The 26,617-nt window shown below is 40.0% G+C and overlaps 1 protein-coding gene across 1 annotated transcript in view; it reads left to right on the forward strand.

The window, feature by feature from the left end:
* MRPL48 (mitochondrial ribosomal protein L48) overlaps positions 1-24,910 on the forward strand; it is a 66,980-nt gene extending 42,070 nt beyond the window's left edge. Inside the window, exons 7-10 of the mRNA XM_053202534.1 lie at positions 11,425-11,594; positions 21,155-21,257; positions 23,360-23,449; positions 24,615-24,910. Of these exons, the coding sequence (XP_053058509.1) occupies positions 11,425-11,594; positions 21,155-21,257; positions 23,360-23,449; positions 24,615-24,689 (438 nt within the window). The 3' untranslated portion in view covers positions 24,690-24,910. The remainder of the gene's footprint in view (positions 1-11,424; positions 11,595-21,154; positions 21,258-23,359; positions 23,450-24,614) is intronic.
* The last annotated feature ends 1,707 nt before the right edge of the window (positions 24,911-26,617 follow it).

Genomic DNA, 26,617 nt, shown 5'->3' on the forward strand with positions numbered 1-26,617 from the left:
CATCCCTCGGTGTCTAGCCAGATAGTAGTGGTCACTGATGCAGGCCCCTTGCTTCCGACACAGGACAGCACATGAAAGCTCTTGCCTGCCAACTTGCAGAGGCTCTGTCCCAGGTCCCTGTCTCTTTTGCCACCCCCCCCCCCCCCCCCCCCAGTATATTTGACTAGAAAAGCTATAAAGGATCTTGTGGTCCCTTTCTTTCCCTAAGCATAGCACCTAGAAAAAACAATAAGCAGCCAAAGTCCCTTCCTTCCCTCTCTAGTATCCAGGCTGGGCCCTCTACTCTCTTGAGCCCCCATCCTTAAGACAAGAGTTAATTCTCATGTACAAAGTGCCCAGATCTTGTCCCATTTCTGCTGGTGTAATCTCACATCCTGTAAGACCCAGCTTGACTGTGGCAGTGAGAGATCACATTCAGAGATAATCTCCAGGCCTAACACTGTGTCTGAATGTATAGATCTCATTATTTCCTCAAGGCCCTGAATCATTCTATTGAATTTAAAAGGCTTTGGATTGTTTGGAATGTTTATTTCTATGAAATGAAAATAATGTAGTCCTTCATATTGGTGTAGCACTAGGTTATTTCTCCCAAGACCACAGACTTGCCCTCAGCTGTTATTAATTGGGGTATTAATCCAAGACTCAGAGAACTGCTAAGAGGAAGGTATGGGAGGATGAAATGGAGGCAACATAAATTGCTGTCAGTTTGTAATTGTTCTGTGTTCTATTTTCTAGGCCCTGGGGCAAGAGAGTAATGTGTATCTTTTGTAATGTAGGCAATTTACTTCCCCTTTCTAGAATGGCCCCCTAGGAGTCAAGATGTCTTCTGTCTTGGAAACTGTTTGCACTGTTGACATACAGGAGGTGTCTGTCATTTATGACACCTATTTAGTTTATTGTAACACCCATAGATAGATTAGCTCCCACAGCCACAAGGCTGTGAGGAGACTGTGGCATCGTTCCCAGAAAAATCAGCAAATCAGAATCACTTGATAGTGACAGTCCTAGCTTCCTGGGAACAGAAAGATTGGTTTTGCCAGTGCAGTAACCATAGGGCTAGACTTGGATTTAGGACTGGCTTAGGGAAGAGTTGTTTTAAATTAGCATCTATGTTTTTCCTCAAGTCTGCCTCTTGTAACTCACTGAAAAGTAAAGCCATCATTGAGCATCTACTATGTGCCAGGCACTGTGTGAACACAAGTGATGCTTGGGTGAATGGGACACAGTCGCTTCTTACCCAAAGCATACAGCAGGCTAGGAAAGGTAGTGCTCAAAAATGTAACTAACCGTACATGGTAAGTGCTTTACTAGCAGAATGAACTGACAAGAGAACAAAATTAAGGAAGCAATTCTCCCTGAAAGGGTCGGTGAAGGTGTTATGGAAGTCAGCTCTACAGACGTTTACTAAATGCTACCTACATCATACACTGAGTATGTAAAGTGAACTGACTCTAGGAATAACCAGCTGCTTGGGATACACTGGGGAACACTGGGGCTATAAAGAACATGATAGAGTTCCCCAGAACTTTTCTGCGTGATTATTAATGATGACCTGACTCTTAGCCTGTGCCATTAGAGTGCCCTGGTCTCTAGCCCACCAGTCTCATTCTGCCTTGCCTGTTCTGCTGAATTACAATAATGTCAGAGTTTTAGAGGGAGTCATATTTGATATGAATAGTAGTAATGATCCCTTTCCATTTCCAAAGTGCTTTCACATCCATTATCTCAGTGCCTCTCAAGCCATGTGCTTTTGGAACACTAGTGATCCTAGAGCCAAACCTCTCCTCAAGTGTACTAATGGCAATCTTCCGCATTTTAGTTTCCACAATTTAGAACCTAAATTTCAGGTTTTTTCCCCAATCAGTTTTACTTGATGAAAACAAATATTAACAGAGAAACTCAGATATGTCTTCTTTTTTTTTTTTCATATTTTTTGAGATGCAGAGAACTCCATTTATATAATATAACCATATTTTCTGCTAGTAAAGTCATTCTTGTTGTATATGATCAAAGTATCTTGACAAACATTTTATGGTGTTTCACAAAGAAAAACATGGTTTTGTTAGGCTCTTTGCAACCAACAAATTTGAAAACCATGCCATTTGATTCAACTATCCTGTGAGATAGGCAGGGTGGAAAAGGAAACTGATTGAAGGGCATTAATGATTTCTGTATGACATATGTCTAGTGAATGACGGAACCCAAACAAGAATTCAGTTCAGTCCAACTCAACATTTAATGTTTCTGGGCTCAAGGAATAGAGAAATGAATGAGATGTAGTAGCTTCTTATAGGAATTGAGATAGTAGTTTGGTTGCCAAAATAGAGAGATCCACTTAATCTAGAGGCATAAACAAGATAGAAGCTTACTTCTCTCTCACATAAAAGCATAAGTAGATATTCTAGCTTTTGGCTTTGCCACACTTATCATACTGCTTCTAACCCCTAGTCCTGAGATGGCCGCTCCCTCTTCAGCCATCATGTCCACATTCCATCAAGCAGGCTGGAGAAAGGGAAAGTAGTGTACATAAGCTCTTGTCCCACTGGCTGGAAGTGAGTCATATAACCATACCTAGCTACAAGATTGCTTGGGACATGCAGTTTTTATTATAAATGGTCATATACCCTGCTAAAATCCAGCAGTTCTGTTATTTTTTTTTTTTACTTTGATTTCCTTAATTATTCTTTCATGAATAAAGTTTGCCATCTGCCAACTGTTGTGTTTCAGCAGTTATCTTATTAAAGGAAAAATGGAGAATAGATATTGAGGAAACTGGCAGGCTCTGCACACTTTGCCTAAAGGGAAAGACAGAGGTTAAGAGAAATGTTTTGGAATTAGGCAGACCTGAGTTAAAGATTCAGCTCTGATGCTTACTAGTTGTACGTCCTTGGATACATCATTTAACTTTTCCAAGCCAGAGTTTCCTAGGCTTTATGTAGGAATTATACTTCCCAATGTTGTTGTGAGAAATAAATTAAGAAAACTTTAAGTACTTAGCACAGTGTTTGAAACATAGAGCCCATAAGTGGTAATGATGATGGTGATAGCATTAGTCTGCCTTTTTACAATCCCGTAGCATTCTATTTTCCTCTCGTAAAACATGCGTCTCCTTAAAATTACTTGTTCTGTATATGCCTTTCCTTATAGATTGTAAGTGTTAGTGAGCAGAGACAATGGCTGTCTTATTACCTGTCATATCCCTAATGCTGACCATGGTCTTGCTCATCACTAGTGGTCAGTAAATATTCGTTGAATAAATGCAGAGGCATACATGTGATTGGTAGTGGTATATATGGTGGAGGGTTTGCTATGGGAACACATAAGAGTGGTACCTAATTTAACCTGAGGAATCAGGGAGGGCTTCCTGGAAGAACATGAGCTCAGTCTTAAAAATAAGTAGGAGTTGCTCACATTAATCATGTGGGGTGAAGAGTCAAAGACTCTGCAAGGAGGGGAAACCTAGGAGTTTTTTATTTTTATTTAAAAAAAATGTTTTTTAACCTTTATTTATTTTTGAGACAGAGAGAGACAGAGCATGAACGGGGGAGGGGCAGAGAGAGAGGGAGACACAGAATCAGAAACAGGCTCCAGGCTCTGAGCCGTCAGCCTAGAGCCTGACGCGGGGCTCGAACTCACGGACCACGAGATCGTGACCTGAGCCGAAGTCGGACGCTTAACCGACTGAGCCACCCAGGCGCCCCAAGGAGTTTTTCAATCATGGGGTCTAAGGTAGGGGATGAGGGACCATAAGACCTGAGAAGTAGGTAGGTCTAAATCAGTCCTTTTTAAAAGATACCATTTATTGGAGCACCTGGGTGGCTTAGTTGGTTAGGCGGTTGACTTTGGCTCAGGTTGTGATCTCACGGTTTGTGGGTTTGAGCCCCACATTGGGCTCTGTGCTGACAGCTCGGAGCCTGGAGCCTGTTTCAGGTTCTGTGTCTCCCTCTCTGTCCTTGCCCCTTCCCTATTTGTGCTCTATCTCTCTCTCCCTAAAAATAAACAAACATTAAAAAAAGATACCGTTTATTAAGTAACTACTATATACCCTTAAGTGTGTCTGCTTACTGCCCTTTCAACTGCAACCAGCAGCTTGGGGAGTTAATCAGCATGGTCCAGCAAAGTAGCTTGTGCTGAACTTGCTATGGAGGTGGGCTGCTCTTTATGTTTAAATTGAGATTTGGTCTTTCACGTGTCTCTTCTCTCTCTCTGAACTGTAAATTCCTTGAAGGCTGGGACTGTGTTTTCTGTTTTGTTGGGGTCTTTGCTGAGAGTGATTGAATTAGTACTTTGCATACAGCAGGTGCTTAATAAGTGTTTCATTCTGTAAAGCATGCCAGTAGGATACCAGGAGCATGATTACCTCCAATTTATAGTATAATAATGCTCTATTGGTATGCATTACTCAACCTTTTTTAAAGATACCATTTATTGAGTAACTGCTGTATACCAGATGCTGTAACTACTAGGTACCAGGCTTTAAAAGCATTATTCTATTTTATAATATTATAGTATACTTAACACAATGAGCACTGAGTAATGTATAGAATTGTTCACCTGAAACTAACATAACACTGTATATTAACTATATTGGAATTGAAATTTAAAAACTTAATAAAAAAAAAAAGAAAGTAAAAAAATAAAATAAAAGTGTTATTCCATTTTATAACATTATAAATAGTGTATTTTATTCAATCCTCAGATATCCTAGTTATTAAAGGCCCTGTCTGAGGACTCTAAGACTCAGAGAGATTAAATAACTTGCCTAATTGGCTAGTAATTTCCAGAACCAGCATTTGAACCAAGGTGGTCAGAACCTATGTGATGTCTATGCTATTTCCATTTCATATAAATTTACTATTTCAAGCGTCACAAGAACTTTAGGTGTTACAGGTGAAGAAACTGACACCTAGAGAGGTCATTCAATGTCATTTAGTGACTAAGCAGACAGGATTTGAGTCCAGATTTTCTTTGGCTTCCATCTAAGTATAGTGTTCTTTATGCAGTACCAGGCTGTGACTTTTGGCCATCCTAGTCAGGGCCAGGCCTTCTGTCTGGTGTGTGTCTCTTGAGTATGTCACATTGAGTTATAAACATAGTCACTTGATTTCTGTGCACCTCATAAACTCAGTATGGACTGTTCAGAGTACCATCACCAAATCATTCAGGTCCCCAGGTATAAATTAAAAAAAATTTTTTTTAACGTTTATTTATTTTTGAGAGACAGAGACAGAGCGCAAGTGGGGGAGGGGCAGAGGGAGAGGGAGACACAGAACCTGAAGCAGGCTCTAGGCTCTGAGCTGTCAGCCCAGAGCACGACTCAGGGCTCGAACCCACGAACAGATGAGATCATGACCTGAGCCAAAGTCGGACCCTTAACCGACTGAGCCACCCAGGTGCCCCCTCAGGTGTAAATTTTTAAATTTTCATCACCAGAATTTTTGGAAGCTAAATATGCTGCAGGCATATTTGCCTTTTCATTTGAGGATTAGGATGGTACTATTCCTTCCCAATTTTCCCACCTGGAAAATGCCACCTATTAGGCAGATATTATCACTTTCACACAGAATCCAGAGGAGAGAGCCTGGGCTTGGGGCCACAGACCCAGCTTCCAGCCATGGTTAGACATAAAGTGGTTATCTTTGCCATGTCCTTACTATTGTGACTGTAAACAAGTCATTTCCCCCTTCTGGGTTTCAGCTTTCCCCTTGGTTAAAATTAGGGAGGGAAAGAAAGAGGGACTGTATTGTTTCTGAGATCCCTTGCAATTACAGCAGCCTGTCATTCTAATCTGACTCCTTTCGCTATCTGCCTGTTCCCAGCAAAGCTTCCTAGTAACCTTGGGCAAGTGAGGTACTTTCAGAGGATCTCAGTTTTCTCTCTGTAAAATGGGGATAATAATGTAGACTTTGTTTTACAAAAATGGTTTAGTAATATATCCCATGGCCTATTTGGAAGGTCATAGTACAACCCTATAGGGATCTAAGAATGGCCACCCTGGGCCATCACACACTGAATACAGGTCAGTCACAGGAATGCCGAAGTTTGATGGTGGACACTAGTAGTCCATTCTCCCTGCTGCCTTTCTCCTATCTTCTCTTCCTTTCCTGCCTGACTCTCCTCCATGTGCAACTAGGGTGGGCTTCCCCAAACACAGCTCATGTAGATCCTTTGCACAATATCTTTGTTTTTTTAATTTTTAAAAAATATTTATTTTTGAGAGAGGGAGAGACAGAGTATGAGTGGGGAAGGGGCAGAGAGATGGGGAGACACAGAATCAGAAGCATGCTCTAGGCTCTGAGCTGTCAGCACAGAGCCCGATGTGAGGCTTGAACCCACGAACTGCGAGATCATGACCTGAGCCAAAGTTGGACACTCAACCAACTGAGCCACCCACGCGCCCCTGCACAATATCTTTAATAACTCCCCATGGTGGTCATAAGGGCATAAACTCAGGCAGTAGGGTTAGAAAGGGGGGGATGGATATGAGAAAGATTGTACGGGTAAAATTATAGGAACTGGTGACTGATATTATATGAAGGCAAGCTCTTGCTGGCTATGCTGTGCCCTGGCTCAGAACTGAAGTATAATGTCACAGTGGGCTCCTGATAGTGTGGATCGGTCCAGGCATATCTAGGTCAACACAGAAAAGCAAGTGAGATGCCAAGAGGGATACTGGAATCGGCTTTTTTGGTTTTGTTTTGTTCCCCTAAAGTGACACCTTTGAAGAGCCTGGCATTTTCCCTGGTTATAAAAGCTTTCTAAAGGCTTCAGAGAAGCTCCTCCCCTCTCTGCTGGAAAATTTTAGCAGCTCCTCATTGCATTCCTACGTTAGCATTCTTCACAGCTCTGACTGCAGTGCTGAATGTCTTGATGAGAAGTCTGGATCATTGCATTTGGCCACGAATGTGGTAGGCTCTGAAAAAGAGACAAGCTCCTGTTCTTTGATGGTTGGTCTCTAGAGGTTGGCTTCTCACTCATAGCAAAGTCTAGGACCCTGGGGTGGCCACGACTGTTAAGAATTTTAGCAATGAGAAATTATAAGAGACTATATACATAATAAAGAAGTGGGGAAGACTTTCATCATAAAGATAGGAAATCCAGAAACTATAAAGGTTATAAAAAGAATTTTAGCAATGCAGACGCTGCAGTGGAAAAATCCCTGTATTGGGGGTCAGGAGGTCTGGGTTTTAGTACCTAGGATCTGCTTGCCTGGCTGTGTGGCTCTGGGGGACATGTTTAATTTCTCTAGGCTTTGTATTCTTCCCCTGCAAAGATGAAGAATTGGGACACAATTGTCTCTAAATGCTGTCCAGTTCTAAAATTCTAAACTTGTGATTCATTGCATGTTTTCTCTTTGCCAGGCCCTGTGCTAGATTGGAATATAAAAGTGAAAATAGCAATAAAAGTTTATATATATTCAGTGTTTAATTATGTGGCACAGATTGTATTAACCACCTTACATAATGTTTTGTTCAGTTTTCAGAACATCCCTGTGAGATCAGGTCTGTCATCAGTATTACTGGTCTTGTGAAAGGATCATTTCTTGGTCTTCCTCCTACTCTCCTAGATTGGGCCTCTGCTATCTTGGACTGACCCAGGGAGCAGTGATGGGAGAGAATCATTCCAGGTGCTTCCCCAGGAACAGTTCTGCTGTAGCAGCTACTAGGCTGTTGGCTGTTACATAGGGGTGACTTAAGACATGTAAATAGAGATAGATTTTTGACCTTTTTCTTCAAAAAACTATTTCTTTTTTTTTTAAATGTTTATATTTTTGAGAGAAAGAGAGCACATGCCACATGCAACTGTGCACACCTGTGAGTGGGGGAGGGGCAGAAAGAGAGGGAGGCAGGATCCCAAGCAGGCTCCGTGCTGACAGCAGAGAGGCTGATAATGGGGCTTGAACTTACAAACTGTGAGATCATGACCTGAGCCGAAGTCAGACATTTGACCTACTGAGCTACCCAGGCGCCCCTTAAAAAATCTATTTCTACCAAATAGTAGGACTTATCGTAAATGTTCAATAGTTAAGATGTGGTATTGGCTCAAGGACAGACAAATAGCCCAACAGAACAGAATAAAGAGTATAGAAACTGATCCATATATCTGTGGGCACTTAGATGACAAAAGTGACACTACCGTCCAATGGTGCTGAGTCAACTGGACTGGATGACTATGAAAAAAAATTACTCTTTAAAAAAAAATTTTTTTTTTAAATATTTATTTTTGAGAGACAGAGAGAGGCATAGCATGAGCAGGGGAGGGGGAGAGAGAGACACACACAGAATCCGAAGCAGGTTCTAGGCTCTGAGCTGTTTGTTAGCACAGAGCCCAACACGGGGCTCGAACTCACGAACTGCAAGACCATGACCTGAGCCGAAGTCGGATGCTCAACCGACTGAGCCACCCAGGCACCCCGAAAAAAATTACTCTTGACTCCTATTTCATACAATACACAAAAATTACTTTAAGATGGATTATAGATCTAAATGTAAATATTAAAATAATCTACAACTAGAAGATGACATATGAGAATATCTTCACAATATTAAGGTAGAGATTTCTTAAACAGGACACACAAATCACTATAACTGTAAAAGAAAGAATGAGTAAATTGAATTACATAAAAAATAAGAACTTCTACTCATCAAGGTGCACTATTAAAATATGAAAGGGAAGCTATAGGGAGGGAGCCGATATTTGCAGTATGTATATTTAACAAAGAATCATATCTAGAATATAGAAAGAATCTACACATCAGTAAGAGAAAGGCAGACAACCTAATCTAAAAAATGGGCAAAATACTTGAATAGGCATGTTACAAAAGAGAGTATCCAAATGGAAAGGTGCTCAGGCTCAATAGACCCAAAAGAACTGCAAGTTAAAACCCTAATTCATTACCATTTAATACCAACCAGGATGGCTAAAGCAAACCAGAAAACTCAACTACACTAAGTTTTGTGTTGGCAAGAATGTAGAGCAGTTAGAACTCTCATTCATCCTGGTGGGAGAAGAAATTGGAAACATCTTTGTAAAACTGAGAGTACTTATTAAAGATGAACATATGCATACTCTATAATTCAGTAGTTCAGATTGTAGGTATTCATGATGTACTATTAATTATGGACATATGTTAGAAACAATCCAAATTTCCATCAGCTGTAAGAAGGATAAATTGTTGCATATTCATACAATAGACTACTAGAGCAATGAGAAGGAAAGAACTGCTATTTCACCAAATACATGATGAATCTAACAAATATAATGAATGAAAGAAGGCAGACATAAAAGATAACATAGCGTATCATTCCATTTACATTAATTTCAAGAACAGGCAAAATCATTCTATGGTTTTAGAAGTAAGAATAGTGGTCATTTATTTGAGGAGCACGAGCTTTTGGGGTGCTAGTAGTCGTCTATGTGTTATTCAGGATACTGATTATATACAGGTATTTTCACTTTGTGAAAATTCATTGAGTTGTGTACTTATGCATTGTTTTCAGTATGTGTATTTAAAAATTTTTTTTAATGTTTTATTCATTTTTTGAGAGAGAGAGAGAGACAGAGAGACAGAGCGCAAGCAGGGGAGGGGCAGAGAGAGAAGGAGACACAGAATCCAAAGCAGGCTCCAGGCTCTGAGCTGTCAGCACAGAGCCCAATGTGGGGCTCGAACTCATGAACCGAGAGATCATGACCTGAGCCGAAGCTGGATGCTTAACCAACTGAGCCACCCAGGCACCACTTTAGTATGCATATTATATTGCAATAAAACTTTTACTAAAAAAATTTTCTTAAAAATATGGTAGAGTTTAAGATTCTAGTTTTGAACTGACAAAAGATTAACTTTATTAAAAATTCAAAAAATATACAAGAGAAATAGCTTAAAAAGTCTCCTTCCCACTCCTATGCCCAAGCTATCCAGTTCCCTCACAGGGAGCCAATGATACTAGTATTTTTGTGCATCCTTCCAGACATATTTTTAATATATGAGCAAATAAATACATATGTAATTACACACACACACACGTGCGCGCACACACACACACACACACCCTTTTTTGGTATGCATGGCAATATTCTGAGCATGTTATCCTACAGTTTGCTTTTATCATTTATTTTAAAGACTTTTCCATATAGTACAGAAAGAAATTCCTATTCCTTCTTAAAGCTGCATAATGTATACTATTGTATGAATGTTCCATGATTTATTTAGCAAGTACCCCCCTCTTGATGGGGATTCAGGTTAGATTATTTCTGGTTGAGAAGATTTCTTGATCCTGATCTATGTTAGGTTAAATATCTATTTTCCCAGGCCTCATTTTAACTTTTTACCACAGCCTGCACAGGTTGATATGTAGTGAAGCAATATAAAAGGGTAAAGTAGAAATAATTTGTCTATTTCTTGGGCGCCTATGTGGTTCAGTTGGTTAAGAGTCTGACTTCAGCTCAGGTTATGATCTCATGGTTTGTGGGTTCAAGCCCTGCATTGGGCTCTGTGCTGACAGCTCAGAGCCTGGAGCCTGCTTTGGATTCTGTGTCTCCCTTTCTCTCTGTTCCCCTCCTCAACTAATGCTCTGTCTCCTTCTGTCTCTCAAAAATGAACGAATGTTAAAATTTTTTTTAGTGAAAAAAAAGAAATAATTTGTCTATTTCTCAATTTTTTTAAAGAAAGTTGGGGGCTCCTGGGTGGCACAGTTGGTTAAGCATCTGACTCTTGGTTTCGGCCCAGGTCATGATCTCGCAGTTCATGAGATCTAGCCCTGCGTAGGGCTCTGAGCTGATGGTAGGGAGCCTGCTTGGGATTCTCTCTCTCTCTCTCTCTGCTCCTCCCTGTGTGCACACTCTCTCTCTCTCTCTCTCTCAAAATAAATAAACTTAAAAAAAAAAAGGAAGACTAAATGACTGCAGAAATTGAAAGCTGCAGGGGCTGGAAGAGAACTAATCCTGGGTTTCCTTGCAATTGATTTAAGATTCTAATGAAAGCTAAGGATTCTTTCCTTCAGAAAAATATGCATGCTGGTAAAATTTTGCATATAAATTTTGGGGTTGATAGACCATTTGAAATTCCTCCATGGATTCTAGATTAAGAATCAAAAAACCCACCAATTTGAAAATTGGGAAACTGGGGGCCAGAGATGAGAGATGGGTTTCATATCAAGTTAATTGCAGAAGATAGTCACTTGTATTTGTGTTAAAGGAATGCCAGCAATATTCCCTCTCCTTTTGTTGGCTGATGTCATAGCCCAGACTGGTAAGGAAAGCTACTCTTTTCTTCCCAAAGAAACTTCAATTTGAAGGTAGGGTAACCTAAGACAAAAATGGTAAATTTATTTGAAAGATTGATTTCTTTGATAACAAGATGGGATGATTAGAATTTTTTGTGTAATACTTTGATTTATTTTCTTTCTCCTTTTGTTTTTGGTTCAGCCCAAGAAGAAGAGAGGAAAAGTGGAAGTGAGACCCATTAATTTGGGAACAGATTATGAATATGGGGTTTTAAACATTCACCTGACTGCATACGACATGGCCCTGGCAGAGAGTTATGCCCAATATGTTCACAACCTCTGCAACCATCTATCCATTAAAGTTGAGGAAAGGTATGAAGGATGCCTTTGCATGGGATGTTTTTGGTGTGAGTGGCATGCTCTGCTTTGTCGTTAAATGAGATTTTGAGGTATAATTTACATTTAGTAAAATTCATCCTTTTAGGTATCTAGTTTACCACAATCAGAATGTAGAACAGTTCTATTAACCCCCAAATTTCCCCAGTGCCCTGGTGTAGTTAAATCCCAACCAACAATTGATTTGCTGTCCCTGTTGTCTTAATTTCTCCAGAACATCATGTAAATGGAATCATACGGTATGTAGCTTTTTGTGTCTGTCCTCTTTCACTTAGCATAATACGTTTAATATTCATCCATGTTTTTGCAAGTATTTTATTGCTGAGTAGTATTCCATTAAATGCTGGACCTTAATTGGTTTATCCATTCACCAGTTGATGTACATTTTCATTGTTCTCTAGTTTATTTATCTAATTATAAATAAAGCTGTCATAAGCATTCTCATGCATATATCTTTTCTCCTGGATAGCTACCTAAACCTGGGATTTGGAGATTGTATGGTGAATGTATGTTTAACTTTGTAAGAAACTGACGTCTGTTTTCCAAAGTGGCTGCACCATTTTGTTTTTCCACCAACAACATATGAGAGTTACAGTAACTCCTTTTCCTGGGCGGCACTTGGTATTGTCATTTTTTTCCCTAAAGATATATCTAATAGATATATAGTATTTCATAGTGAGTGGTCTTAATTTTCATTTCCCTAATAAATAATGATTTTGATATCTTTTCATGTGCTAATTTGGTATATATTTGCTTTGATGACTGTTCGGATCTTTTGTCCATTTTTAAAATTGGGTTGTTTGTTTTCTTATAATTAAGTTATGAAAATTCTTTATCTATTTTTGGATACCAGTTCTTTTTCAGTATGCTTTGTAAATATTTTCTTCCTGTCTGTGACTTATCTTGTCATCTTCTTAGCTGAGTCCTTTGGAAGGCAGACTTTTTTCAAGTTTGATGAAGTTCAGTTTATTAATTTTTTTTATTCATGCTTTTGGTGTCATATCTAAGAAAGTATTGTCTAACCCAAGATCACAAAGATATTCTCCTGTGTTTTCTTCTAAAGGTTCTGTATTTTTAAGTTTTACTTTTAGGTCCATGATCCATTTTGAGTTATTTTTGTATATGGTATGAGATATGAATCAAAGTGTTTTTGGTTTTTTTTTCATGTAAATAACCAGTTGTTCCAGCACCATTTGTTAAAAAGATTTTCTAGCTTTTATCAAATTGTCTTAGCACTTTTTGAAAGTCAGTTAACCATGTATGTGTGGGTATATTTCCGGACTCTCTTCTGTTACAGCGATGTATGTATCTATACTTATACCAATACCAGACTGTCTTGATTACTGTAGCTGGATTACTGAAACTACAACTTTTTTTTTTTTCAAAATTATTTTGGCTATCCTAGGTCATTTGGTTTTCCTTAAACGTTTTATAATTATAGTTTGTCGATTTCTACAGAAAGGAACCTGATGGGATTTTATTGGGATTGTGTTGAATCTGTAGGTCAATTTGAAGAGAATTGGCAACTATTTTGATTCCTCTGATCCTTTAACGAGGTATATCTCCCCATTTATTTAGGCTTTCTTCGCCTGCTCTGGTTTTCATTTACTCTTTGGATTTGTTGGAAAACTGTAGGGGAAGAGAACTAACAATTACTGGCTATCTACTCCAGGCCAGGCACTTTACATATCTTATCTCTCAGGGTTTCAGAAGGTGTGAGATGCCCTGTAGTTTGCTTTAAATAACATTAAATCACATGGTGAGAGATTTCTTCCCTTTTTAACTCTCATTCATCCTAATTATGTCAAGGAGAGATTTTTTAGTGTGGTTCTGGTATGTCCTTAACACCACTCTAGCACCTCCTAATCTTTATAGCAGAGAAAGGACCTCAGACTCAAGAGTCTTTGGCTAGCAATCATGTCTAACGAGAATTTTATACCATTATTTTGTTTCTGTTGTACTTTTTAAAAGTAAGCTCTAGGCTCAGCATGGGACTTGAACTCATGATCCTGAGATTAAGAGTCATGTGTTCTGGGGCACCTGTCATGTGTTCTGTGGTTCAGTTGGTTGAGTGTCTGACTCTTGATTTCAGCTCAGGTCATGATCTCATGGTTCGTGAGTTGGAGCCCCACGTGGGGCTCTGCGCTGACAGCATGAAGCCTGCTTGGGATTCTCTCTCTCCCTCTCTCTGCCCTTCCCTCCGCAAAATAAATAAACTTAAAAAAAAAGTGTCATATATTCTACGGACTGAGCCAGCCAGGCACCCCCATTGTAATTTTTTTTTTTAACTTCTATGGATGGCAGCTGATACTGGTCTTCCATTTATAATAGTGATATAAAGTCAGGCTTACTGAGATATAGTTTAAATTCAGTAAAATTCACCCCTTTAGTGAACAATTTCTGAGTTTTGACAAATGACAGTATGTACTATCATCATCCAGATGTAGGACATTTACATTATCCCAGGAAGTTCCCTCCCACGTTTGTAGTCAGTCCCTCCTCTTAGCCCTAGTCCCTCACAACTAATGATCTGTTTTCTGCCCCTATAGTTTTTTTTAATACTTTTTTAAAAAAGTGTTTACTTGGGGCTCCTGGGTGGCTCAGTCGGTTGAGCGTCCGATTTCAGCTCAGGTCACAATCTCTCAGTCCGTGAGTTCGAGCCCTGCGTCAGGCTCTGTGCTGACAGCTCGGAGCCTGGAGCCTTGCTTCGGATTCTGTGTCTCCCTCTCTCTCTGCCCCTCCCCCGTTCATGCTCTGTCTCTCTCTGTCTCAAAAATAAATAAATGTTAAAAAAAAAAAAGTTTACTTATTTTTGAGAGAGAGAGAGAGAACAAGTGGGGGAGGGGCAGAGAGAGAGAGAGGGAGACACAGAATCCAAAGCAGGCTCCAGGCTCTGAACTGTCAGCACAGAGCCCAACATAGGACTTTAACCCATGAACTGCAAGATCATGACCAGAGCTGATGTTGGAGGCTTAACCGTCTGAGCCACCCAGGTGCCCCTATAGTTTTTGCCTTTTCCAGAATGTCATATAAGTGGGATTATACAGTATTTTTCCTTTTGAGTCTGCTTCTTTCACTTAGGATAATGTATTTGAGATTGATCTATGCTGTTGCCCGTATCAGGTAGTTTGTTCCTTTTTGCTGCCGATTAGCATTTAATTGAGTGGATGCTTGTTTGTTTATCCATTCAACAGTTGAAGGACATTTGTATTGTTTCCTGTTTTGGGCAGTTATAAATAAAGCCACTATAAACATGTACAGCTTTTTGTGAGAACATGTTTTCATTTCTCTAGGAATTTGATTGCTGGGTCGAATGGTAAGGGCAGTGGATGTTTAAATTTATAAGAAACTGCCAAACTGTTTTCCAAAGTGGCTTTACCATTTTCTTACATATCAGCAACTTGAATTACAGTTGCTCTACATCTCAAGTCTCTCTTTTATTTTTTTTTAAGTTTATTTATTTATTGAAAGAGAGAAAAAATGTGAGCAGGGGAGGGGCCGAGGGAGAGGGAGAGAGAGAATCCCAAGCAGGCTCCATGCTCACTGTGGAGCTAAACGCAGGGCTCAATCTTATGACTGTGAGATCATGACCGGAGCAGAAATCAAGAGTTGGATGCTTAACCAACTGAGCCACCCAGGTGCCCCTCAAGTTTATTTTTTAAATAACTTTTTAAGTGAACTGATTTAAAGAAAAATCATTTTGGTGGTTTGCCATTTATTGCCATATTATTTAAAGAATAATCATTTTGGTGGTTGGCCATTGTGGCAAGTAATATGTGGCCTGGTGTGTGGATATGGTAAAAATTATACTTTCTTACTCATTAGATAGCAGTAAATTCCCATTTTACAAATGAGGAAACCAAGGCCCAGCAGGCCCAAAAGTCACAAAACCAGTAAGTGGCCTAGATTTAACTCATTTCTGCCTGACTCCCAGTATTTTTAATCGTATAGGGTCTAATTTAAATTCTTAAGCTAAATTTGAACTTTTAAACCTTGGTAACGTGGAATATAACTGTGCTAAACATGCACTTGAAAAGATTGGATAATAACCTGTGACTTTAGCTCTCACAGCTAATAGTACTTCAATTGTTTTAGGCCTAAAGATGTGCTTTATCTTTTCCTGATGCCCCAGAGAGTTGGTTGCTCTTTCAGCACTTGACGCATACTTCTACCATGTCACTTAGTGCTTTGGGCCGTAATAATCTATTCATGTGTCAGCTGCCCTCCCTACTGACTAGTGGGAACTGTGTTCTTTTTTATTTCTTTAGCATCTGGCACAGGTCCTGCCACATGGGGGACATTAAGCCGTTGTTGAAAGAATGACAGGTTCTTGAACGTGACTGAACAATGCAAGTGTGTGGTGTATATGGTATACATTTCCTGAAGTTTAATGAAAGTGTCTTTAATTAATGAATTAAAATACTGATCGAGTCTATTCCTGCTGTATGGTTGGTATTGTACTAGACATCCTGACTGGAGGATACCAAGGAGAATGTCCCTGATTTTAGGGAGTGTGTGTGTGCACGCACGTGTGTGTGTGTGCGCGCGCGTGTACAACGTAATGTGGAAGGTGGTAAGTGAAGGATGAAATGCAATGTCAGTTCAAGGAGGCTGAACAGCATAATAATTTAGAACAATGCTTCCTGAAAGTGCCACTCTGCAAAGATATCAGAAGCTAATGCCAAAATGTACATTAGTGCTTTGCTTCCTTCATCAAGAAAGTCTCACTATTGAAAAAAAAAATGTTGGCTGAATTAAATGTTGGTGTGTTTAATGTCTGTTGCATGCTTCTTATCTTGTAACGGACTGATAACAAGCAGTTTGTTCACCAGCAACTTAACTTGCCTATGGACCATACTTTGAGTAACAATTGGTTAAGAGTACAGGCTCTGGAATCAAAAGGCTTGTGTTCAAATTCTAGTTCTACCAGTTGTTGGCAATATGACCTTCAGAAATTCTGAACCTCAGTTTCCTCATCTATCTAACTGGGATGATAATTTTCTTATTCCTTTAAGTTCTGAAAATTAAATAAGAAAGTGTATGATAGCACTTAGCAGAGAGGCCAGAACATTGTAAACATTCTGTAAATAATATTGTTATTAACAGCTACTGAGAATATATTTTTTTTAGCTGGCAGGGATTAGGGGTAGCTTCTCAGAGGTTGTGGTGGCAAAGAGGCATTAAGTGTCATTTACAGAATGTTATCATACCTATAGTGGGTTAATTCCCTGAAATAGTGTTTTACATTTTTAGAAGGACTTTTTAAAAGGTGCTGTTTTTAAAACCTGGCTGTGGAAAGCTCTGGCTTCTTTTGAGTAAAGGCAGGAACGCAGTAGCATTTGTTGAGCACCTACTATCAGCCAACCATTCTGGCTTTTTTTGTATAATGTTGCTTGATTCCAAGAAGCACCTAAGCACCTAACACATAGTGAATCAAAGTATCAACTCTGTGGCCAGACTGCTAGGGTTTTGCTCTGGTTCTGCAGCATTCTTATTGTGTGACGTTGGGCAGTTTACTTAAACTCTGTATCTTGGTTTCCTCATCTGTAAAATGGAGTTAATACAAGTTCCTACATACAAAGGCTATAGTGAAAATTAAGGGAGATAATATATTTAAAGTGCTTATAACTGTTCCCAACGAGAGTTGGCTGCTACTATTATTATTATTTATTAATATAATAGAAGCTTGCCTATGGTCATACATCTAATAAAAGGCAAGGTCTGGATTTGAATCCACGTTTTTTTCAAATTCTCAATTCTTTGTAATTGGTTCTACATGCAGCTTTCAGTGTGATCTTTCTAGAATGGAAATATTATGTTACTACCATGCTTCAAATCCTTCTATGGCTTCCCATTCCTTTAGGATCAAAATGAAAGTTCCTCACATGGCTTGCTAGGTGCTCTATGGCCTGGGCTTGCTTCTGTTGCCTTAACTCATATTTCCCGTTCCGTCTTCCTCTCCCTCCAATTAACAGAGGCTTTGATTTTATCCCTTTCCACCTCAGGACCTGTGCATATGCTTGCTCTCTAAAGCTTAGAATACTCTTTCCCCTTTACTTAACTAACCCCTGCTTTTTTCTTAGCTTCTTCAGGGAACCTCATTAAATTAAGTCTTTATGTTAAATATTTGGGAGAAGTAAAGATTATATAACTTCCCTTTCATGGCACTCATTCCTTACCCTCGTAATTACTTGTCTTTTATTGGTCTTCCTTCTTAGACTCTAAGATCTATAAGGCAAGGACTTTCCATCTCCATTAGCAGTGTAACCCTAAGACCTTTCCCAGTACCTGACACATAGTAAGCACTGAATAAATATTCATTGACTTGGATTGAGTTTTAATAGTCATTGGCATGATTCTTAGAACAGCAGAATGAATGATGTGCTGCTTTTTGCCTCTTTTCTAGCTCGTTTCTCCAAATAGCACAGAGCATAAAGAGATGTTCGTTTTCAGCAACTCCCTTCTCTGCATTGATTGAGGTTTTCAGACCATTGTATTGTTAGGCATTCTCAACTGCCCAGCTTTTCAGAGATAAAATGATTTTCTTTTCTTCTGATTTTCATTTCATCATGATCCATTTTTCCTCTGGGAGTGGTGGGGTAAGGCTCTGACCTTGAGATTGAATTGGGCAGGGGAGCAAAGTGCTGGCTTTTGTTCTATAAATGGTCTGCACTGCTGCAGCTGCAACTCACCCAGGAGGGGAGAGGAAGAAGGTCCTGCAGGTTTCTTAATCTGTCTGCCTCCCTTGCTGAGCAGCTGCCTGGAGATGGAAATCTTATTCATCTGGGAGCAGCTTCCAAGCCTGAAGCTGATGTAGCCCCTGTGCTTTGTGGAGACTAAAAGCATCACTCAGCATCACTCTCTCTAACGCTACTTTTTTTTCTTTTTTTTTTTTTTCCTTGAAGTCCACTTACATTGCTTAAAATGGAGGTATGATTTATATTTAGTGGAATCCATGGATTCTAAGTTCCCTAATACCCCAACAGGCTCCCTTGTGTCCTGTCTCAGGCAGTAAGAATGCTATCCTGAAGGTAGCATTATTTTGTAATTTTAGATTGACTTTTGACAATTATTTCATTTCTTCCCTTCTGCTTTCCCTGTCTGATCATTCAAGTTATGTTTATTGCAGAAAATTTGTAAAATACAGAAAAGTGTAGACACTGAAGAAAAATTACATGTATTCTTACTACTCAAAGGCCTATTCTACCTTGAAATGACCAGAGTTCCCAGTATTTCTTTGTCAAAGTACGTCAAACTATGGTTTTTCTGTTGGTTTTCTCTGAGGGCTTATCAATAGCTGCTTCACTTTTTTGGAATGCTGCCTAGGCAAATGCCTATATGTTCATTCTTTATAACTTGATAAAATGCTACCTCACCTGTGAAGTCTTCCCTGAGCTCCCTCTCTCTCTCTTGTCCCTGTAATATTCAGTACGTGACTATTACTGCCTTTTTCTTACTGTAGTGAAGATGTTTGTGTACTTTCTTGTCTCTCCAAAACACTCTTAGTGAGCTCCTTTATTTATTTATTTATTTATTTATTTATTTATTATTTTTTAATGTATATTTATTTTTGAGACAGAGCAAGAGACAGAGTGCAAGCAGGGGAGGGGCAGAGAGAGAGGGAGACACAGAATCCGAAGCAGGCTCCAGGCTCTGAGCTGTCAGCACAGACCCCAACGCGGGGCTTGAACTCACGAACCGTGAGATCATGAGCCAAAGTTGGACGCTTAATCAGTTGAGCCACTCAGGCACCCCTTAGTGAGCTCCTTTAAAGGATAGGCTACATATTGCCCAGTAGTGTGCCTAGAACAAAACAGGCTTTGAGTAAATGTTTGTTGAATGACTGAATGAATGAATGAATGAGTGAATGAACAAATGAACAAAATCTTGTGAAGTAAGTGTTGAATAGAATGCATGCTCAGTGGCAGGAATGGACAACTCCCACTTTAGTTAGTCAGTCTTATTTGCAGAATGTCAAGAAAGAAAACTAGCGTTTTAGAATACTTTTTACTTTCCTGAAAGCTTTTGGAAGAGGAAGTCAGAGATTGTGCTAGAAAGTGGTAAGGAATGTTATTTAGGGAGGTTACTTGGAAGTTTGCAGTACCTAGCATTTACTCTTTATAAGGGCAAGGGAGTTGGCATTTGTAGTCATATTATGCCGGGCAAATTACTTATATAATCTTATTTAATCATTGCAACAACTCTATGAACTAGGTATCATTATTCTCATTTTGTAGCTGAAGAATTTGAGACTCAGAAAACTGAATTAATTGTCCAAGGTCAAATAGGTAATAAGGGGCAGAGCCAACATTTAAATCCAGGACTATCATGTCTCTAATCCACTTCCATTATTTCCATTATTCATTTCGTAGAGAGCCATGCCCCTTGCTATCAATTGATGAAGCTTTGTTTGGCATGAAAATTCAGGAATTCTATTGTTATTATTCTATTTATCTTCATTTTGATGACCTTTTTGACAAGATAACACTAATACCGTATTTCTGTGTAGCCATCGATCCTATTTTATCACCACACCTGATCTTCACATGTCTATTAATTTAGACCTAGATTATAATCCCCTTTATTGTGGAATAAACTGAGGCCGACAGAGACAAGTAACTTGCCTCAGTAAATATTGCTAATAAGCTAGAGGGCCAAGATTTGACCCTAAATCCAGTGTTCTTTTCACTGCAGCATGTAGATCTGCTGAAGCTGATTATAGCAAGCATAGTCTCTACAACAGTATTTCTCAAGCTGGGGACATTTAATAATGTCTGGAGATAATTTTTTTTTATTAAAAAAATTTTTTTAATGTTTATTTTTGAGGGAGAGACAGAGAGCAAGCAGGGGAGGGGCAGACAGAAAGGGAGACACAGAATCTGAAGCAGGCTCCAGGCTCTGAGCTGTCAGCACAGAGCTCAACACAGGACTCATGAACCGTGAGATCATGACCTGAGCCAAAGTCAGACGTTTAACCAACTGAGCCACCCAGGTACCCCTGGAGATAATTTTTATTGTCACCATTTCAGGGGGGTACTGTTGGCATCTTGTGGGTAGAGATTAGGGATACATAGGCCAGCCCCCCCGCAACAAAGAATTATTTGGTCTAAAATGTCAATAGTGCTGAGGTTGAGAAATTATGCTCTTTTAAAACAGTTGGGTTTCATGCCTCATTTCTCCAGAAGAGGTGAAATACCCAAGGTTAGCCTCCAAAGTGATGAGGTTAATTCTTTTAGAATTGGCTTTTCTTTAGTAGCAGTGAATAGTTATTAATCACCAGATTTTATTCAATGTTCTATTAGGCAAGAACTAGGGATGCAAAAGGCATTAGACATGGTCTGTTCCTTCAGGCAGTTTAGAGGTTTCTGGAGGAGGTTTAAGAGGATCTGCTTACTTTACCCTGGTTGCAGATAAACTGCCCTAGATTCCAGGAGTCACTGCATTGCAGGAGTGGCTGTACTCAGGGACCACCCTGATTCAAGTGGTGCTGCTGACTTAAAGGAACCCTCCTCATAGCTGACTCTTCCTTCCCATAGTTATGCGATGCCCACCAAAACCATGGAGGTATTGCGGCTGCAAGATCAAGGCAGCAAAATGTTCTTGGACTCAGTTCTTACCACCCATGAGCGAGTGGTTCAGGTAGGCACTCTGGGAGAAACTTGAAATGTATTTGCCTCTCCTGGTTCTTCTTCTATTTTTTTCTCCTTCTACCATGCCCTTCTCTTCCTGTTGCCTGCCCCCTGAAATGATGATGTTCTCCAGGGTTTGGTTCTTGATCCTTCCATCTCTCCTTGTGTAATACCTTCCCTCTATGCAATCTCACTCATTCCCCGGGTCTCAGTGGCCATCATAACATACCGACAACCCCCTGATACATATCTCCCAGTCCTGATGGGTTATATACTAATAACCCCTAGATAACATCTCCAGTCCTGATCTCTCCGTTGAGCTTCAAACCTGATATCCACTTATTTACTGGACTTCTCCACTGGGATATTCCACAGGTGTCCTACACTCAGCATATATAAAACCAATTGTAGAGGAACTGACGTTTTGCTTTTTAAAGTTTATTTTTTTAGGGGTGCCTGTGTGGCTCAGTTGGTTGAATCTGTGACTTTGGCTCAGGTTATGATCTTGCGGTTTGAGGGTTTGATCCCTGCTTCCAATTCTGTGTTTCCCTCTCCCTCTGCCCCTCCTCTGTCACATTCTATCTCTCTCTCTCAAAAGTAAACACTAAAAAATTTTATTAAGTTTATTTTTTTTAATTTATTTTGAGAGTGAGAGAGAAGGAGCTTGTGAGCAGGGGGAGGAGAGGGAGGGCGAGAGACAGGGAGAGAGGGAATTCCAAGCAGGCTCCCTGCTGTCAGTGCAGGACCTGATGTGGGGCTTGATCTCAAATAGTGACATCATGACCTGAGCCGAAATCAAGAGTTGGAGACTTAACCAACTGAGCCACCCAGATGCCCCCTAACAGCTTTATTGAGAATTTTATTCATATACAATTTACCCATTTAACATGTACAATTAAATGGGTTTTAATATATTCACAGTTAGGCAACCATCACCACAATTTTAAACAATTTCATTACCCCGAAAGGAAACTCTACCCATTTGCAGTCACTCCTCCTTCCCTGTCCCCCCCAGCTCCTGGCAACCACAAATCTGTTCCTGCCTCTATGATCTTACCTCTTCTGGACATTTCATTTAAATGGAATTATACAATATATGGCCTTTTCTGTCTGGCTACTTCCACTTAGCATGTTTTCAAGGTTCATCCATGTTGTAGCAGGTATCAATGCTTCATTCCTTTGTATTGCCAAATAATATTCCCGTGTATGGACATCACCCCTTTCTGACCCACTCAAGAAGTATATCAATAAGACGTATATATTCCATAATATATGTTCCGTAATATAACATTCCGTAACAGAATGTTAAGGTAGTAACACCTTAAATCTATTATGCTAACTTTAAAAATTAAGTACTTAACAATCTTTAGTTCTTTAAATATTATCAGAAATAAATTATTTGAGATACAGATCTTAAGAAAGATCTATCTTGCCACTGAGGCCCATAGGATAAAGTTTGATCTCTTTAGTGCCTAAATACCTTTATGATTCTCTTCCTGCTTTTCCTCTTCTCACCCCATTCATTCCAGCCATACATGGAACTCATTTTAATTCCCTAGTACTGTGTGATGCAACACACTTTACTGATTTCTTCTGCTTTGAAAACCCTCCCTATTACTGCTGAATTCTCCTAGTTTACTCCTGTTTTTCTTCAAGACTCCACCTAGAAGTTACCTTTTTTTGGAAGCTGTCTTTGACCTCCTTAGGTTAGGAGATATTTGTCTTGTGGGTTCCTGCAGCCCCCTGCATGCCCTTCTACTACACATCTGATTCGCCTCTGGATTCTCCGCACAGGGTCTGACACTAGTCCAGTCTATGTGGGTACACCTGAGTTGAATCAGAAAGTCATCCTGGACTTGATAACCTCTTGGTCCAGTTATGACATCCATTGTCTGCAGGAGCAGACACTAGCCATGACTACTATGTTGGCAAGCAGACACTTTGATGGCAAGAGGAATCCTGTAGAGGTTGGCTCTGAAACTGGCTCTGGGTGTTAATCCTCTACCCAAGGGCCCTGTAGCTCTGCTGAAGCTGACATCTGAGCCCCTGCCATGTCTGCCCAATCACCTGGCTTTCAGTGCTCTCTCTTAGAGCATCTTCTTTCCTTTGCAGATCAGCGGTTTGAGTGCTACATTTGCAGAGATTTTCTTGGAAATAATCCAAAGCAATCTTCCTGAAGGAGTCAGATTGTCAGTGAAGGAGGTATGTGCTAGTTTGAGAAGAGGCCCCCTGGTGGCCCACCTGTGTTCAATATGGATAAGAGCATCTGGCTTTAGAAACAAGACAGAAATGTGGGTAATTTAGCCCAGATAATAAACAGGAAAGGTTTGCAGACTGGTATAACTGTGGTCATTATCCTGCCTCTTCCAATGGATCAGGGATGATCCTTTATGGACCACAGGAGCAGAACTCCATCACAGTATCCTGGTGTTAGGGGTGAACCCATAGTTGTGTGCAGAAATAACATGATTTAAGATTACATACAGTCTAATTAATCAGAACACAAATAAGGAAATGTACTTTAAAGAAGAGTTTCCTGGACCTTTAAGGCTTGACTGTAGCCTGACTGAAGAATGCCAATCAGAAGGAAATTTGGCATGCAAAACTTAGAAAACATTAGGAACTTCAGCCTAAATACTGAGTATTTGGGTCCATATGCCAAGACAAGGCTTGTTATGACACAGATACATCAGGTCATTTTAGACTGATGCAATTTGCTGCATCCAGCTCTCCTTGTTCTGAGTCCATGCTTGTTAATTCTCTTCTTGTTATTCAGGTTTCACACAGATCTGTATACAGGAGAAAATGTGCTGGTCATGCTGACTTAAATATTCCAGTCCTTATGTCTTTCCTATTGTAGATGGAGAATTTGGGCATTGCCTCTCTTTAAATGCTTCTAATGATATACTCAGCATTCTGACATTAATTCTTTATATGTCTGTCTTCTCTCACCAGACTTAAGTTCATTTAAGGCAGGGAGGAAGTCTGATCCAACTTAGAATCCCTAGTATCTAATATAAGTCTCATGAAAAGTTAGTTGAATCTGAATCATTCTCTACAGAGCTGTCTGATGGCTTTTTTTTAACGTGTATTTATTTATTTTTGAGAGAGAGAGAGAGTGAGCAGGGGAGAGGGACAGGAAGAGTGGGAGAGGATCCCAAGCAGGCTCCATGCTCAGCACAGAGCCTGACTCAGGGCTTGATCCCACAAACTGTGAGATCATGACCTGAACCAAAATCAAGAGTCATATGCTTAACCGAGTGAGCCACCCAGATGCCCTGCTTTTTTTTTTTTTTAATGCTGTGTATGTATGAATAACTGAAAGCTCTGTAGTAATTCTCACTTACTTTCTTTTTCTTCTCCCCAGCACACTGAAGAAGACTTCAAAGGAAGGTTCAAAGCTCGGCCAGAACTGGAAGAACTGTTGGCTAAGTTGAACTAGCTCATTGCAAACCCTTTCAAGCCAGGACTGGTGATATTGAGTGCCAAGGGGAAGAGCTTCCTGGGTGGTCAAAATTAAGAAGATCCTTTAGATATTGTAACTACCCATCCCCATTAGCCAGGAATGCCTCCTCTCTTATCTGGAGGAGTGTTGCCGATTACCACTTTCCTTTGAGCCAACCTAAGACATCCTTCATCTAATAAAAATCTGCAGCTGGTGGACATGTGCGTATGTGAGAAGTCCATCCATCCTGTGGAGTATCTTTTATTTTTTTATTTTAAGATTTTATTTTTAAGTAATCTCTACACCCACCCAGCAGCGTGGGGCTTGAACTCACAACCCCAAGATCAAGAGTCATATGCTCCACCGACTGAGCCAGCCAGCTGCCCTGTGGAGTATCTTTAAGGGATTCTATTTTCTCTTTAGCACAAAAACATACTTCCTTTCAATATTTCTCCAGTTAGAGTGATCTCATTCTTTAAAGCAATCTGGCATTGAGTCTTTTAGTGAAACAGGATCATAAGTAAACTTGGGTAGAAGGAATAGGGACGGGGCTTTTGGTTTTGCTTATGAAAAAAGCTCTCCAGATAGAAACAAGGTCTGTCCATAGTGAAAAAAATTGCTTTGTGGGGCAGTGAGTGACTTGTCATATTCAGACAGATGTTACATAACTGCTAATTAGGGTTACCTGGAGTGGGTTTAAACAAAGAATTAAAGTTGATTTTGGTCAGCGGTCAGAAAACTACTGCTTGTGAGCCAAGCCCCACTGACTGCCTGCTTGTTTATTTGTTTTAATGTTTGTTTGTTTGTTTCTTTATTTAGAGAGCATGAGTGGGGTAGGGGCAGAGAGAGGAAGAGAGAGAGAGGAAGAGTGGGAATCCCAAGCAGGCTCTGTGCTGTGAGTGCATCTGACACAGGGGCTCAGTCTTATGAACTGTGAGATCATGGCTTGAGCTGAAATCAAGAGTTGGATGATTAACCAACTGAGCCACCCCGGCACCCCGCGCTTTTTTTTTTTTTTCTTTTTTTAAGTAATTCATTGAGGTGAAATTCACAAACCACAAAATTAACCATTTTAAAACAAACAATTCAGTGGTATTTAATGCATTCACAATGTTATACAACTACCACCTATATCTAGTTCTAAAACCCCATTGCCTATTTATTGGAACAGAGCCACGGTCACTCAATTACATGTCATCTATGGCTGCTTTCACACTGGCAGCTGAGTAGTTGCGACACAGACTGTAAAACCAAAACATTCATTATGTGTCCTTTATAAAAACAGTCAATCCCTGATCTAAGTCATTGATTCTCAAATCAGTGTATCCTGATTTGTGTGTATCAGGATCACCTGGAGAGCTTTTTAAACATAAATTGCTGCTCTTACCCCCAGATTTTCTGACTTAGTAGATCTTGAATGAGGGGCTATAATTTGAATTTCTTACACATTCCTAGGTGATGCTGATGCTACTGGTCCAGGGTTAACTTTTTGTTTTCACGTTTATTTTTGAGAGACTGAGCAGGAGATGAGCAGGAGAGGGCAGGAGGGGGGCAGAGAGAGGAAGACACGGAATCTAAAGCAGGCTCTGGGCTCTGAGCTGTAAGCACAGAGCCTGACGCAGGGCTTGAACTCATGAACCATGAGATCATGACCTGGGCCGAAGTTGGATGCTTAACTGACTGAGCCACCCAGGCCCCCCCAGGATTACCTCTTTGAGAACCATTAGTCTAAGTGACCTCTAATGTTTTTCCTATTTTGAACATTAGTTCGTTCATACTTTTGTACATAATAGCTATCATTTATTGAGCTAGACCCTGCTCAAGGTACTAAATGAGCGCTAATCCTTACACCAGTCTTTTAGGGTGTGTATAGGAGTGTGCATGTGGATGGGTATCTGTGTATGTGAAAAGGTTATGTGTGAGTG

The sequence above is a fragment of the Acinonyx jubatus genome, chromosome D1 (assembly GCF_027475565.1).
Source record: "Acinonyx jubatus isolate Ajub_Pintada_27869175 chromosome D1, VMU_Ajub_asm_v1.0, whole genome shotgun sequence".
NCBI lineage: Eukaryota > Metazoa > Chordata > Mammalia > Carnivora > Felidae > Acinonyx > Acinonyx jubatus.